This window comes from Camelus dromedarius, chromosome 29, assembly GCF_036321535.1.
Source record: "Camelus dromedarius isolate mCamDro1 chromosome 29, mCamDro1.pat, whole genome shotgun sequence".
Taxonomy (NCBI): domain Eukaryota; kingdom Metazoa; phylum Chordata; class Mammalia; order Artiodactyla; family Camelidae; genus Camelus; species Camelus dromedarius.
The window spans coordinates 23,376,522-23,393,690 of NC_087464.1; the positions used below are offsets into that span (position 1 = coordinate 23,376,522).

General features: G+C 38.4%; 1 protein-coding gene and 1 non-coding gene across 4 annotated transcripts in view; one reads left to right on the forward strand and one right to left on the reverse strand.

Moving 5' to 3' along the window:
- Window positions 1–5,631: 5,631 nt before the first annotated feature.
- EDC3 (enhancer of mRNA decapping 3) overlaps window positions 5,632–17,169 on the forward strand; it is a 39,411-nt gene continuing 27,873 nt past the window's right edge. Inside the window, exons 1-3 of one of the 3 annotated variants that reach the window (XM_031440837.2) lie at window positions 5,632–5,651; window positions 9,785–9,995; window positions 13,575–13,894. In XM_031440837.2, the coding sequence (XP_031296697.1) occupies window positions 9,832–9,995; window positions 13,575–13,894 (484 nt within the window). In that variant the 5' untranslated portion in view covers window positions 5,632–5,651; window positions 9,785–9,831. Of the gene's footprint in view, window positions 5,753–6,253; window positions 6,274–9,784; window positions 9,996–13,574; window positions 13,895–17,169 lie in introns of those variants that run through there. The other 2 variants (XM_010977885.3, XM_064480701.1) reach the window with 2 other exon arrangements.
- On the reverse strand, window positions 12,067–12,154 carry LOC116149446 (small nucleolar RNA SNORD35). The gene has a single exon (XR_004133058.1). It is a non-coding gene; the product is annotated as a small nucleolar RNA SNORD35 (small nucleolar RNA).

The following is a 17,169-nucleotide window of genomic DNA, read 5'->3' on the forward strand; positions in this document are numbered from 1 at the left end:
AGTGTCTAGAACATGCAAATCCAAAGAGACAGAGAGTTACCAGGGGATGGGGGACAGGGGGAATGGAAGGTACAGGGCTTCTTTTAGGGGTGGTAGAAATATTCTGGAATTAGATAGTGGGATTGGTTGTATAAATTTGTGAGTATACTAAAAATCACTGAATTATGCAATTTAAAGTGGTTAAAACAGTAAAAAAAAAAGTTTGCCAGCCTTTGTTCTAAAAAAAAAGGGGAAGGAATGGGGACAGCATATGCAAAACAATTTATGTAACTGTTTTCAGTAATCATATTGGCAATGGTAATATTAGTATTTGTATTTTGAGACTATAGTGTAATGTGGGTTAAAACAAATGAGTAACTGATAATGAGAATATTCTAATTCATCATCCTCTGTATCCTTGAGAACCTGGATTTTTGGTATGGAAAAAGGGAGATACACATAATACAGACAAGGTTAAGTTAAAAAATATATGTTGTATATGTATATAATATGTATTATACGTTATAGTACATATAATATATAATTGTGTGTGTGTGTATGGGTGTGTGTGTGTGTATATATATATATATATATATATATATATATATATATATATATTCTAAGTGTTAGAAACAATGACCAACTCATAGCAATGAGCATTCCTTATGCCTAGATTACCATTCAGGGCTTCTTGGAGAAATGCTGGTTACAGATCTGGGGCAGAAAACGTAAAAGATGAGCCTAGAACAGTCGCTCGTACCAGGTGGCAAAGAAGCCACAAACACTACCAGGAGTGGATCAAGCCATTCAGGAGCCAAACTGAAGAGGCTCCAACAGGCCAAAGACAGTACAACTTAAATATTAATAATAATAATTGCCATTGATTAAAACCCATCAAATATGTTTGAATCCATGAATTCATAAATATATATATGTGTATATATATATATGTATACACACACACACACATATATATAGTTTTAATTAGTTGGTCATCTTCAGAAGTACCAATTCACAATTCATTGTCTTAAAAAGTGAAAAGCAAAGGCAAAGAATCAAGCATTTATCCTACATTTTTGATATGAACTCTATTTTATCAAACCAGGAAGGCTACTTTTGGTTTGTTGAGATCTTCTACTAATTTTCCTTACTAATTACGCCTTACAGCCATAGTAGTTATTTGTGGTTACAATTTGCTCTTACAATTTGTCACTGCAAACATCACTGTTAAATTTTATCTCATGGTGCCTCATATATGTGCCATAAACAAACACTGCTGTCCTTTCAGAGAAATGTGAAACTTCTCGACTGCTATATAGCTCTGGATGTTCTTAACCATTTCATACCTAATATTATTTAAGAGATATTAATATACCAAGTAAGGCTACACTGGCCTTGGTAAAGCTGGATACTGTTCAGTGACTTGTGTTGAAATATTTGTTACTTAAAGAAAACTTTTTTATTATGGTGACTTTTGCACGTACATAAAAGTAGACAGGGTAACAGCATAATAAATCCCAATATACTATCATCCAGCCCAACAACCATCAACCCATGGTCAAGCATGTTCCACTAATTCCTCATTGACAACCTCATATTATTTTCAAGCAGACGTCATATGATTTCATCAGAAAATATTTCAGTATGTATTTCTGAAAGGACTTTCAAGAATCAAGACCATGCTTAAAAATTAGTAATTCCTCATGATCATTAAATATCTAAGGTTTCTGAACTTCCAATTGTTTAATAAATGTCAAAAACATTTCTCAAAGTATTTAAAAAAAATCAGGATCCAAACAAAATCCACATACTGCGATCGTATTTTAAGGCTCATATAAACTATACCGGTTTACCCTTTTTTTGTTCCCTTTTGAAATGTGCTGAAAAAACCAGGTTGTTTCTCCTGTAGAATTTCTCACTGTCTGGGATTTGCTGTTTGCATCTCTTATGTGGTCATTTAATATGTTTCTTTGTCCAGTATATTTCCTGTAAATTGGTAGTTGGATCTAGAGGTTTGTTCAGCTTCAGATTTGATTTTTGGGGGACAAGTTTACTTCATAAACAGTGTTATATTCTTCCATTCGGAGGCAATTAACATCTGGTTTTCTCTCTTCCGTGACGTTAGTACCGTTGATGTTCAGTCCCCAGAGCCTTTAGCTCATTAGAGGTAGCAAAATTATATTCTGTCATTTCTTCTTCATTTATTAGCTGGAAAACTTTTTCAAGGAGAAACTTCCCCTCCTCTTTTTGTTTGGTTACTTCATGGTACAGATAGCATAAGGAAAGCAAGCTATATGCTGATTCCTTCCCTTCACTTAATTACTTTTCAAAATAATGCATTGGTTTCTAGAATCCTTCAACAGTGACACTGTGGTTTTTTGGGTTTTATATTGTTTTATTTTTTTCTATGCTGAAAAAAGTACAATTAATTGACAAACAGCTGAGAAAATGAGATTTTATAATTCTCTGCAGGATAAAATCTTGCAATCTAAAAAAATCAAAATTGCATATGGTAAAATTCATTCTTCTTGTTGTACAATTCTATGAGTTTCTCAAGTGCATACAATCGACATTCAGTTTTATCACCATCCCCATTCCTTTGGTAGTCAAACTTCCCATTCTCCACCCTCAGGCAAACCCTGTTTTCTGTACCTATAGTTTTGTCTTTTCCAGAATGTCATACAAATGGAATTATACAGTGTATAGCCTTTTGAGTCTGGCTTTCATTTAGCATAATGCATTTGAGATTCATTTTGTTGCATGTACTAATTTGTTCATTTTTATTGTTTGTATGGCTCTATCACAGCTTGTTCATCCATTCCCCAGATGAAGGACATTTAAGCTGTTTCCAATTTTTGGCAATTATGAATAAAGCTGCCATATACATTCATGTACTTTTTTTTATGTGGATATAGATTTTAATTTCACTTGAGTAAATAAGTAGGAGTGGGAGTACCAGCAGTATGGTTAAGTATGTTTCCAATTCAGTTTTTAAAAATTATCATTAGTGACACATAGATCTTAATATACTTGATGAATTTCTATTGTTCTTACTGATGCCCAAATTGTCCTACTTTTGACCAGTGGGAGCCTCTTCAAGTTGGCTTATGAGTTCTTTTAACAAAAACCTAGTAGTATTTGATAGCTTCTTTGCTATCTTTTACCACAAGATTTTCCAGGCATATGGTGTGTATTTCTTGTTCCAACTAGTGTTCAATTTTAACACATAAAGAGAGTCTGTATAGCTGGTGGTTGTTACAAAGACAAAATGTTTGGAACAATGTTACAGCATGCCTTCCTCCTTCCCTAATTCTGTAAAATGCTAATATTTAATCTGAATTTGTTGTGCAATTAATGAACACCCCAAATTCTAGACTCTGCTGAGAGAATATACCTTTTGTGTAAAACTGGATATGCATTAGGGTAGGGGCCATCAGAGCAGAGGGAGAAAGGCAAGAAAGGAAAGAAAGAAATTAGGCTTTGGAGGAGTGAGCCATGTCAGTTTCTGTATGTGCCCTGGACGTGGGGTGGTGGTGGGAGGCTTGTGGAAGGAGTGGTGGTGCTAGGAGGCATTTCCATCTAATGCTAAACAAGGATCTTGATGTGGCTTCAAAAGCATGGTCTTCTAGCCACCAGCATCAGAACTCCCTGTGGAGCTTTTTAAAATACAGATTCCTGAATCTTATCTCAGACTTACTGAACAAGACTTTCTTGAGAGTGAGGCCTAGAATGTGTTTTAACAAGTAGGAGGCTACTAGTTTGTGTTTTCTGAAAGAACTTAATGAGAGTGAATTTTTTTGTGCTCAGGTCAAGAAGGGAAACAATCCCCATCTCAGGGAGAATCTTTGAAATTCTCAGATGACCAGCCCTTAGAGAAAGAAGAATGGAGACACAGTTCAGAAAAAACAGTGATTCCCTTTTCCAATTCTGAATGTATTTGCCACTCTCTGTAGGCCAAATGAAAAACTCAGTGTTTTTTCTTTTAATTTAAATTAACTTTTTGAGGGGGGATGTAACTAGGCTTACTCATTTATTTTTAGAGGAGATACTGGGGATTGAACACAGAACCTTGTGCATGCTAAGCATACACTCTAACACTCGAGTTATACCCTCCCCCTGGAGAAACTCAATAGTGTTTAAAAGCATTAAAAATCTTAAGCCTGGATGACTGATCCTTCCAGGAGGTCAAAGTTCAAAAACAATACAGCGTAATTCTCTACGCAGAGCAATTCATTTAGTTGAATTAAAGCAGTTGTTGATCTTTTTTCCAAAGTTTAATGACTGACCAACTGACTTCAGATATGACTAGCGCTTCCCAGTGTGAGCTCTGGGGAGTCTATGTAGGGGGTCTTAGGACAATCCTTTCATTCATTCAACAGACACTTATTTTTAGCTCCTACTATTTGGCAGGCACTGTGCAAAGTGATGGGGATGCAAGAGTAGGCATGACATCCAAATGAACTCTGGGGCTACAGCAGTGCTTGCAGCAGAGAACCACCACGAGATGGAAGACTGATTCTCCTGTGAGCTTAAAAAAATCGTTTGAAGTGGACTATAGAACCATAACCAAAGTGGGGTACGAGAGAACTGACCGCCTTTTTTGGAATATCAACCATGTTCAGGTGTATATTATTTAATTTAATTTCACAGCAACTTTTTTAGCTAGTATCTCCAGAGTTACACAGCTCATTTATAAAACAGTAATAATAATAATAATTATAATTAAAAAGAAAAGGTAGAGCAAGGATTCAACTCTGAGTCTGATACACCAATGGTTCTCAAACCTGGGTTGTGCTAAGAACTGACTGGAAGTAACCTTTAAAATTATAGATACCATAGCCCCTCTAGACCTACTAAGACGGAATATCCAGTGATGGAGGAAGGAGGGGAGAGTTCCTGAAAAGAGAAAAAAATTTAAGTTCTTCAACCGATTTTGCAGAACCAAATTTGGAGCCACTGCCCTATTCTATGCGGTCTGCCCAAGCAGTGGCTCCCAAACCAGGTGTCAGGCGTCAAGATGACCTTGCAAACTTTAAACTCTAAAATTCCTCATTACACTCAGTCTTGGCTCTAATCGCCTGCTTCTTCCATGACTACCAACACTCTAAAATGCCTCAGGCAGAGTGGAATTCCCATGTTCAGAGTGGGAGTCGGGGAGCGCAGTCAAGCACAGATTGGCTGAAACTAGGCACAAAATGAGCTGAGGTTGATAAACCCTTAAGATCAACCACGAAGGGAATTTCTTGTTTCCTTTAATCTATCAAGGGGGCTGACTTATTGCATCCCACAGCTGCAACCGTTCAAGGATGGAGTCCACGTCACCAGGCGCCCCCTCCTCCTCAAAGTCTTGCGCTCTTGTTCGGCGATTACCGCAAGGGGGACTGGAGGAAGCAGGAGCTCTTCAATAAGACTGCGCGCGAGAGGGGAGATCCTCAGGCGCCTGGGCCGGGGAGGGCCTGGACCCCAACTCGAACCTGTACTCCACCCCATATAAGTAGGCAGGGCACGCAAAACGGCTCCGCAGGCGCGGTTCGGGAAGGCACCGCGTTCTCTCAAATTTCCCGGGCGCCCCGCCCTTTGACGGCCGGCCCGAGGCGTCGCGGCGGAAGTGACCTCACGACGGTGGCGTGGAGACGCGGGGCGCTTCCGGCGGCGGCCGCCGCGCTGTGGGGGTGGGTGTGGGGGAGGCCCTCGGTCTCTGGGTCCTGTGGTGGTGCGGGGCCAGCTCTGTGTGGTGTGCGGAGGAGGCGCGGGCGTGGAGGCGGGAGCGAGGGTAGGCGGCCGGTTCGTGGACGCTCGTGGGAGGGCGCTTACGGGCTTGCCAGGAGGGTTTCCTTTAAGACTTCAGGGTTCCAGGCCTTGCGGACCTTGAGAGAGCAGGCACGAGCTGGGGGCCGCGTCGGGTGCGCAGGGGACCCATTACTAGGGCTTGCCTCGGGGGTAGGGCTTGAAGCGGGAGGCCGAGGGCAGCGGGATTCTAAATAGTCGAGGAATTGTGGGAGGTGTGAGGCAGCAGCGGCCTAGGCTCTGGGTTTAGCCTTGTTGATGGATGCGGTAGCCCGCCCACTCGTTGCTCCCTGCCTCAGTTTCCTTTTGCACAATTGAGTAGGGTAGCAGGGAAGAGTGTGAGTGCCACATTCATGACTGATAGCTGGAGGACTGGTGAGCTAGAGTCTGAGAGAGAAAGGTGGTTGAGAAATTAATGATACCTGCCAGGGCGCAGCTTCTGCGGAATCCTGGGGACTTCCCCTTGATTCTTTAATGCCGTTGGTGTGTAAGTCTGAGCTTCTTATGGTTAGTACTCTTTCTTTGATATTGAATTGATCAGTAATTGCTTGTTGAATGGTCCAGGTGTTTTAGTTTGTGAGACGCATAGTCTTCGCCTGCTTGGCCAGTTGATTGTCAATAAATCTCCCAATTTCGGAGCTAAAAGGAGCCCTAACAATCCCCTCCTGTGGTTACAGGTGAGGGACTTGAGACATAAAATGGTTTTTGTTCTATGGTCTGTCAAATATAGGTCTTAATCCCATCAAAACACGTGACTGTCTCTGAGCAGGTCATTATTTCAACTGGAAACCTCAGATGGATTCTAGTCTTTTTTTTTTTTTTAAATGAATGGCAGATTAAGTGTACTGAGCACAGAATTCCTATTTTTTGGTTTCTCTACGAAATGGAGATGGTTACAGATACCATAATTTCTTTTTTTTTTAACATTAATACATGTATTTTCTTTTTTAATTTTTTTTTTTTTGAGGTAGGGAGGGAGGTAATTAGGTTTATTTATTTTTAGAGGAGATACTGGGGATTGAACCTAGGACCTTGTGCACGTTAAGCATGCACTCTACAACTTGAGCTATACCCCCCTCCCCCCATAAGTTTTTCATTGCTGGTAATTTTTTGGTGGAGCGTTCTTGAGGGGATAGAGCTGTGGGACTAGCAAAGTGTCTCAATCTGTGTGCCTTTTATCACCTTTTCTTGTCTTATTGCAAGAACTTTTAGTGCTGTGTTGAATAAGGTTGGTGAGGGTCGACATCCTTGTCCCTGTTCCTAGGGGGAAAGCATTCAGTCTTTCACCAGTAGGTATCGTGTTAGCTGTAGATTTTTTGTAGCTTGTCTTTATCAAATTGATAAAAATTGTTTTTTGAGAGTTTTTTTTTTTATCATTAATGGGTAGGTATTACATTTTATCAAATGCTTTTCCTGCATCATTGCTATGATCGTGGGTTTTTTTTTTTAGCTTGTAAATATAGTAGATTATATTGATTTTCTAATTTTGAACTATCATTGTATCCTTGAACTAAACATAACTAAAGAGTTATGGTATATAATTCTTTTTATGTATTGCTGAATTATTTGGCTGATATTTTGATGAGGAGTTTTATTTCTGTACTCATGAGGGACATCCTGTTGTTGGAGTGGGTTGTTTTGGTTTTTTGTTTTGTTTTTGCTTGTTTTGTGCTGTCTTTGTCTGGTTTTGGTATCAGTAATTTTTTGCATTTATTGGTGTGATTAAAAAAAACCATGAAATTCTTATTTTGTTAATGTGAAATGCATTGATTTCTAAAATATCAAACCAGCCTTGCATTCCAGGAGTAACCAGTGAAACAATCATCATATATTTGAAAATAATATTGCTAGATTTGACTTGTTAATATTTTCTTGAGTATTTTTGGTCTTTATTTTTACAGGATATTGATTTTCTTTTCTTGTAATGCCTTTGTTAGGCTCTCACAGCAGAGTTATTGAAGGCCTTATTGGACAAGTTGGGAAGTATTTTAGTCCCCTTTATTTTCTGAAAGTTTGTATAAGATTTGCCTTATTTCTTACTTACATGTTTGATAATATTCACTGGTTAAAGCCATCCAGGACTGGAGTTTTCTTTGTGGGAAGGTTTTTAGATTAAAGATTCATTTATTTTTCTTATAAGTAAACTTTGTCTTTTGGAGCAGTTTTAGGGTCACAGCAAAATTGAGCACAAAATACAAAGTTCCCATATACCCTCTGCCCCCTACACACATAGCCTCCCACACTGTCAACATCTTACACCACAGTGTTATGTTTGTTACAGTTGAATATATATTGACACATTATTGTTACCCAAAGTCCGTAGTTTACATTAGGGTTCACTCTTCATGTTTTACATTCTGTGGGTTTTGACAAATGTATAATGACATGTATCCACCATTATATATCCAGCTATATAAAATAGTTTCACTATCCTGTGCTCTGCCTGTTTATCCCTCCCTCCCAACTCCTGACAAGTACTGCTATTTTTATTGTCTCCATAATTTTGCCTTCTCCAGAATGCAATGTAGTTGGAATGATACAGTATGTAGCCTTTTCATACTTGCTTCTTTTGCTTAGTAGTATCCATTTAAGTTTCCTCCATGTCTTTTCATGGCTTGATAGCTTATTTCTTTTTAGCGCTAAGTAATATTTCATTGTCTAGATATACTACAATTTATTTATCCATTCACTTACTGAAGGCCATTGTTGGTTGCTTCCAATTTTGGCAGTTATAGATAAAGCGGTTATAAACATCCATGCTTAGGTTTTTGTGTGGACATAAATCTTCAACTCATTTGGGTAAATTTGAGTGTGATTGCTAGACCATATGGTTAAGAGTATATTTAGTGTTGTAAGAAACTGCCAAACTGTCTTCCAAAGTGACTATACCATTTTGCATTCTTAACAGCAGTGAGTAAGAATTCCTGTTGGTCTGCATTCTTACCAGCATTTGATGATGTCAGTATTTTGGGTTTTGGCCATTCTAGTAGGCATCATTGTTATTTTAATTTGCATTTCCCTAATGACATATGATATGGAGCAATTTTTCATATACTTATTTGCCATCTGTAAATCTTTGGTGAGTTGTCTGTTCTGATATTTTGCCCATTTTAAAATCAGATTGTTCACTTGTTGAATTTAAGAGTTCTTTACATACTTTGGATAACAGACCTTTATCAGATACGTCTTTTGCAAATACTTTCAGCAAATGGTTTTCTTCTCATTCTCTTGACAGATTCAGTATTTATATTAGAAATATACAAATGTATAAATTTCCCTTCAGGCACTATTTTAAGTGCATCCCACAAATGTTGCTGTGTTCTATTTTCATAGAGTTTGGACTGTTTTCTAACTTCCCTTTTGATTTCTTCTTTGACTCGTAAGTTATTTAGAAATGTTTTGCTTAATTTCCAGGTTTTGGGGAATATTTGAAATATCTTATCATCAACTTAAAATTTAATTCTGTTGTGGACAAAAGTATACTCTGTCTGATTTCAGCCCTTTGAAATGAATTGATACTAGTTTAAGGCCCACCGTATGTTGGTGAACATTCCACGTGGACTTGAAAAGAATGTATATTCTGGAGTTGTTAGGTGTAGTGTTCTATAATGCCTTCATTATAGAACAGCGTTTTAAAAAAAAATTTTGCCCAGCATTTTTCATTGTCATCTGCAAGATGGTTAGTCTGAAATAAAACTATGCTGACATTATCAACATTTAAAAAAATATATTATTTCTTATTTACATTATAAATAGATTATAGCTTGTGTGAAATGATGTCTAGGCAAATATTATCTTTATCCAGTACATGTGGTTTAAAGCAATTATAAGGTCTTTATATATATATGTATAATATTGCTTATCATTAATATGCTTACTCCTATGGAAAAAAAAGTTTTTTTTTTTATGCTTTATTGCCTCAGTTAAGGATGTGATAGGATATGTATTATTAAGCAACACCTGGTACAGAACTTGATATATTTGCTGAATTTAATTAAAGATTTGTCTGTTTCTCAAGGTACACTGCTTGGTTCCTTCTCTCCACGGTGGTCTCACATCTGAAACATGGCTACGGATTGGCTGGGCAGTATTGTGTCCATCAACTGTGGAGATAGCTTGGGTGTCTATCAGGGAAGAGTGTCAGCAGTGGATCAGGTCAGCCAGACCATTTCTCTCACCCGGCCTTTCCACAATGGGGTGAAGTGCCTTGTGCCAGAAGTCACCTTCAGGTTGGTATCCCGACTGATCCTTCCAAATCCGATCTGTTGGTCTGTGGAGCTTGAACGCAGGTCTCATTGCCGATATTCTCTTGCATAGGGCTGTTTTTGAGTAGAGCCTTGTCGGGGGTGAGATTTTGCCATCTTAGACCTTACAGTCTTGCTGCTGTTGCAGCAGAGACTTTGTGTCATAATTAGCTTTCAGCTGATGATTCAGGGTTTGTGAAATATTTTTGTTATCTATTAGGCATGCAATATTATATTTAAATGCATCAAATTCAGAATAATCTATTTTCTTTTATGGTTTCTGGTTTTCTTTTTCAGTTTTATATTATTTCTGCTTTCTTACATCTAAGGTCTTTATTGATTTTTCCACCCTGCATAACTCTCTCTCTTTGTAGATTTGTATTATAGTTTATCTCTAGAGGCACACTGTAGCCAGTAGCTAAAGTCCTTAGGCACGGGAGTGTATTTTTCTTTTCTTTTCTAGTGTTTGCCGACAGATCTCAAGCTTAGATGTTGTCTTCACATCCCTCTTTTCACAGGTTTGACAAACAACCTCCCTTTCTTAGGTTAAAAAAAAAAAAAGACTTGGACAAGAGCTTCCTTGACTTTGTAAACCACATGCACACATAACCTTTTCTGTATGTGTATCTATTCTTGTTTTTCCCCCCATGTACCATAAAATCTTACTTTTTTAACTTTTTATAAAATTTGTTGAAATATAGTTGATTTACAGTATTGTGTTAGTTTTAGGTGTACAACAAAATGATTTAGTTATATATATTCTTTTTCAGATTTTTTTCCATTTTAGGTTATTACAAGATATTGAATATAGTTCCCTGTGCTATACAGTGGGTCTTTGTTGTTTATTTTATATACAGTTGTATGTATATGTTAATCCCAAACTTCTAATTTATACCTCCTCCCCCCCCTTTCCTCTTTGGTAACCATGGTTTGTTTTCTGTGTCTGTGAGTCCTATTTCTGGTTTGTAAATAAGTTCATTTGTATCATTTAAAATTTTTTTTTAGATTCCACAAAGTGATGTCTTATGATATTTGTCTTTCTCTCTCTGACTTACTTTATTTTAATATAATAATCTCTAGGTCCATCCATGTTGCTGCAACTGGTATTATTTTATTCTTTTTTGTGGCTAAATAATATTCCATTCTGAATATATATACCACATCTTCTTTATCCATTCATCTGTTGATGGACATTTAGGTTACCTCCATGTCTTGGCTATTGTAAATAGTGCTGCTGTGAACATTGGGGTGCATATCTCTTTTCAAATTAGAGTTTTCTCCAGATACATGCCCAGGGGTGAGGTTGCTGGATCATATGGTAAGTCTATTTTCAGTTTTTTAAGGAACTTCCATACTGTTCTCCATAGTGGCTGCAGCAATTTACATTTCCACCAGCAATGTAGGAGGGTTCCCTGTGTATCCATTCTTATTTCTTGGTTCCTCTGCAGAATCCATGGAAGAGATACTTTTGTGTTCAGGACTGACCTTATCATGTATACTTTATGTGCTGTTTTTTTTTTATCTCCTTTGGGACCCTATTTCATTTTTTCTGTGTCTTCACTTTCAACCTTTATACTGTCTCTTTTTGTCTTTGCACTGTAACATTCCCAGGCCTCTCCCGTAGTAAAAACACTCCGCCTCCACATACGCACACCTTGCATTTGCCACTGTGTATTGCCCTTTCATTCACCTTCTCTTTATACTTACAATTCTTTTCAGAGCAAAATATGGTTGACTCTTGAACAGCAAGGATGGTAGAGCTCCAACTGCCTGTGCCATCGAAAATCTGTGTGTAACTTTACAGTTAGCCATCCGTATCCACAGTTCTGTGTCTGTGGGTTCAGCCAGCTGTGGAGCATATTGTACTGTAGTGTGTGTTTAGTGGGGAAAAAAATCTGTGTATAAGGGGACCTGCACAGTTCAAACCCATGTTGTTCAAGGGTCAGCTGTATTCTTTCATTCCCTTTGTGACCTAATTCTCTAGTCTCTCCCTGCTCCACCATTGTCTCTTTTCTAACTTTACCATCTTGCTGAACTGGCCTTTTTATCCCCCCTACCCCTGGCATTAGCTGAGCCATTGGCGCTTTGAGCACTGCCCACAGTGGCATCCGCAGACCACCGTGAGAAAACCTCCATCATCTGCCTTGCTGAACTAACTTCTGCCAAGTTTGTAGATGCCCTGATTGCCAAATTCAGTGGCGGTGCCTCAATTCTAATCTTACCGTATTCGAATGTTCCTCAGCTGTTGGAATGACCTCTTCTTTTAGTTTCTTTGTCACCCCTTTGGGGTTTTCCTTCCATGAATTCCTCCAATCCCTTATACACCTTTCCCTCCACTCCAGGTTCCTTTTCTTCTACTCACTTTTTAAGATTGGTTTAGTCAAAGTTGTGTCTTTGATTCTTTTCTTGGTCTGTAGTCTCTCTAGGCAATCTCTTGTGTACTTCCTTGCACATTCATGAAACCCCAGATCTTTAATTGAGACCTGTCATCTGAGTTCCATATACTTTAATTGTCTACTGGTTATTTTCAGGGGGATATCCCACAAGATAACCTAAATTTAAGATTTTCAAAGCTGAGCTCATAATATTACCTGCAGATTCCTTCCTCCAAAGGTCTACCCTTAATTAGTGATGAATGACACCTTTCACCCAAGTTAGAAACTTAGGAATCATAAATTCTTCTTTCTCTTGAACCTCATGTTCGGTTAGTCACCAAATTCTGTGGATTTCAAATGTTTTTTGGTTCGATCCTCCCCTTTCCCTTTGCATCATCACTCGCCCTGTTGTTTCTTGCCTCATCTCCTAACTGGTGCTCCTACCTCTAGGTTCTCCACCTCCCTACAGCCACCAGGAAAATCCAGTGTGATTATTATCTGGTCCCTGACTTCCTCCACAGCCTTGCCTCCTGATGGCCCTCTACAAGCATCCTTCCCTTTAGTAGCATTGTAACATTTGCATTTCCACAAATGGGCCATATTTTCTCAATCTCAGCCTTGGCCTGAGATGCCCCTCTCCCTATCATACTCTTTTTTGCCAACTCTCACTTTCCCTCCCCAAGAAGACTTAGCTTACGTGCTTCATCCATTTCTGCCAAGCTAACATATGTTTTGCTTTGGGGTGCTCTAGTGCCCCATGCCCACCTCTGTCATAGTATTTAACACTTTTGATTACCTACTTGAATTTTCTGCTGACCAGGCTGTGAGTTCCTTATGGGCATGTATTGCTTTTCATCTCCATATACCCGACTCCTAGTGTACAGCTTACCATATAGTAAGAACTCTGTACATACCTATTGAATGAGCAAGTGAGTGAGTGAATGAAAAAAAGCCATTAAGCATTTTAGACATGCAAGATGTTAATGATAGTTTTGTGATAAACCATAGGTTTCTTTAAAAGCCAGTGCTGTGTCAGTTGAATGGTGGTGACTGAGCCTTGTCTTTGACTTTTCTGCCACCTTTCCTTGAAATGCAGCCCGCAAAGGTGTAGCTGGTAGCTATTGATACCAGTTTCATCACTGTTATCATCATTATAGTTTTGAGACTTGGACTTTTTTGTGTATTTCAGGGCAGGTGACATTACAGAATTAAAAATTCTGGAGATACCAGGTCCTGGAGAAAACCAACATTTTGGAGACCTTCATCAGACAGAATTGGGCCCCTCTGGTGTTGGGTGCCAAGCAGGCGTCAATCAGAATGGCACGGGCAAGTTGGCCAAGAAGCCAGCCTCTTCCAGCAGTGCCCCTCAGAACATCCCTAAGAGGACAGATGTGAAGAGCCAAGAAGTTGCCGTTTCTCCTCAGCAGCAACAGTGCTCAAAGAGCTATGTGGACAGGCACGTGGAATCCTTGAGTCAATCCAAAAGTTTCCGTCGCCGGCACAACTCTTGTAAGTTGGATCAAGTTAATTTCTTCTTAATCTGTTTCTTCTTAACTTACTTCATGTCTATTATAAGCTCTTATCCTTTGATGTTCTTTAAATAAATCTTTTATTACAGTAATAAAAAAGGATGCTGGTAGAGCTTCACAAAAATATAGCATGGTTCTTTTATTCCGGAGCTATTTCCTCAAGATATTAAGGGAAAGGAAATGAGCTGTTAAGAGGCTCACACCAGCTCCCAGCCCTCTCTTGCCACTTACCGTACTTCAAAAAAAGTCAGCGATCTACCTAGAGACAAAAGTAATGTTTTTAATCTGGTGACTGGTGGTAGTAGTGATCCTTGAATTGAATCTGCATTCACGCTGTTCTAGGGGATTCTTGAATAAGTTTTCTTCATGTGATTTGACTCCCATCCTCAGAGGAGAGGAAGGGATGGGCCTGGACACCTCTGTGATATTGTTGTTTCTGATGGATTGACAGTTTTAAATTTGCTGTATTCACTGTTCCTGCTGACACATCAAGGAGAGCATACGCTTGTGTGTGTTGAAGCCCAGTTTTGTTTGGTGCTAACAAATTGTTGAAAGCTGTTTGCTCATTGTAGAACCATAGTTAATTCTCTAGAATCAGGTATGCTCTTTAACATTTTTACTAGAATAATGTTACTATAATGAATTGTAACAGATTCACTAGAATTTTCAGGGGTCAGCATTTTTAAGTTTTAGAAATGCCTGATTCTGTGAATAAACTATTGAAATTTTGAAAATTAAAAAAAAATTATTGCAAGGCACTTTCCTTCAGTTTCTTAAATAACTGAATTGACAATGGCTGAGGACCTGAAACTGAAGGTGAATTGTTAGTTCTTCTGTACCCTTTGAAGAACTGTGGAATGCTTGCATAGGAAATGACTTTTTAAATTTAGACTTTAACCTACTCTGCTTTCCTTTATTCTCTCTTAAAAAAAAAAAAACAAAAGAAAACACTTTTTTTCTTTACCAAAATTGACTTGTTAAAAGTCAAATATTCAAGCACTTTATAGTCTTACGCACTTGGTGATAATCTTCATTAGCGATTTGTAGATGATTTTTTCCTAGGCACTTTCTCCCTTTTGTTAACAGCTTACCTTACTATGGTACATTTGTTACTTTTAATGAGCCAATGTTGATACATTAACCAAACTATTTTATTCAGATTGCCTTAGTTTTTACCTAATGTGCTTTTCATGGCTCTCATCCAGCATACTACATTGCACTTAGTAGTCATGTCTCCTCTTGTCTCAGACTTTTATTGTTTTTGATGACCTAGACAGTTTTGATGAATACTGGTCAGATATTTTGTAGAATATTTCTCAGTTGGTATTTGATGTTTTTCTCATTATTAGCCTGGGGTATGTGTTTTTGGAAGGAAGACCACAGAAGTAAAGTGTCATTTTTTCATCACATCATATCAAGAGTATATATTCTCAACATGGTTTATGAGTTTTGATGTTGACCTTGATTGCCTAACCGAGGTAGTGTATGTCAGATTTCTCCTCTGTAAAGTTCCCTTTTTCCGCCCTTTCCTTACTGTGCTCTTTGGAATGGAGTCACTATGTGTGGCCCACACCTCAGGGGTGGAGAGATATGCAGAGAATCTACATGAATTAGTTGGAATTCTTTTGCACCAGAGATTTGTCTCTTTGCCATTTATTTATTTATTCAGGCATTTATTTTTGTCACTATGAACTTGTAAGTATTTACTTTATACTTTGGGTTATAATTCATTACTGCTTTGTTTTGGTATTCAAATAGTTTCAGTTTTGGCCACTGGAAGCTTTCAGGTGGCTACTGTATCCCTTTGACATGCCACCGTCACTGTGGGTGATTTTTTTTCCCCCCAGTACTGCTTTACTTTCTGGCACTGCAAGATGCTCCTACATTTCCTGTCCCAGCCCTAGAATCAGCCGTGTCTCCAAGGAGCCCTGTTTCCTTTTATTAGGGAATGGTAATACAAATCACCATCTAGGTGCTAGGTCTCCTCATTGCTACTGGGTGTCGCCCTTTCAGCTGACGGAGCAAGAGAATGTATATGTGTATACTTCACCAGTGTGTATACACATGTCTAAAAATATTTCTACATGTAACCTTCATTACTATATTAAGCTAAATATGAGTTCATACTGATGTCTCCAGTTCCATTACCTCTAATCCATTACCACGTGGATCATTCCAGCTGTCTTCTTATCTGTAGCCTCTTACCCGGACAGTGAGAAATCCATACTATCTGCCGTCCATTGACTTAAATAATTCTGTTCCAGTAACAGTATCAGAATTACTAACTCTAACCCAGACCCCCAAACCCTTAATTGATTTGTTTCATATGTTTGTAATGGATTGTTTCATTGCATTCTGCATTCCATTTTGGGATCCTGCAACCTCCTCAGTGGTTTTTTGTTTTGTTTTTTTTAACATCCATACATTAAGGCTCACTCTTTGTGCTCTAAAGTTCTGGGGGTTTTAACAAATACATAGTATCTGTATCTATCATTACAGCACTAATCAGATTCCCCCGTATTTCACCTATTCTGTCCTTTCCCTTTTCCCTCCATGACCACCACCCCTCAACAACTACTGGTAAAAAGATCATGGGCAATAAAATGTTGGATTCTCTTTCTGAGAATTTCTTCTGAATCCAAATTTGTGTGGACATGTCTGTGGCCTGGGAATTTGATGATGAGATGTGGCTCAGGATTGGTTTGTGATAAGGAGCAGAGTTCCATTTACTTTTATCTGATCAGTGAACCCTTTGAGATGAGTAGAAAGGTCTGCTGGAAATTGACTTTTATGTAGCACATTAAGGATTCCAAAGAAGTAGATTGGTTTCTTCCGACCATGGTGGTAATGTAGATTTTTAATGTTTTTTGGTGAATGAAGACATGGAGATTATTTTTCTCGTTAGAGATCTATAAATCAAATTTTCTTTGGTATATGTACATTGGTACGGAGACTAGTAGATTGATAAAACTGTAGGAATAGAATCTGTCTTCAATTCTGGCTTTTAATTGTTCTTTCAAGGTTAGTTATAGGTTGCTGAGGGATTTGTTGGTTTTAGTTACCTAATCCGACGTTGATGAGAGATCAGCACAAGCAGATTTTAATCTCTTTTATGTTGGGGGGTTGGGAGGGTGGTTATAAAGACTAGTTTCTGTGACCTTGGTCACTGAACCGACCACTCAGAGTAGTTGTCAAATGAATGGAACATCAGTCCAGGGAGCAGAGGGAAACCACTGGAGGCCTGCCAAGCAAACG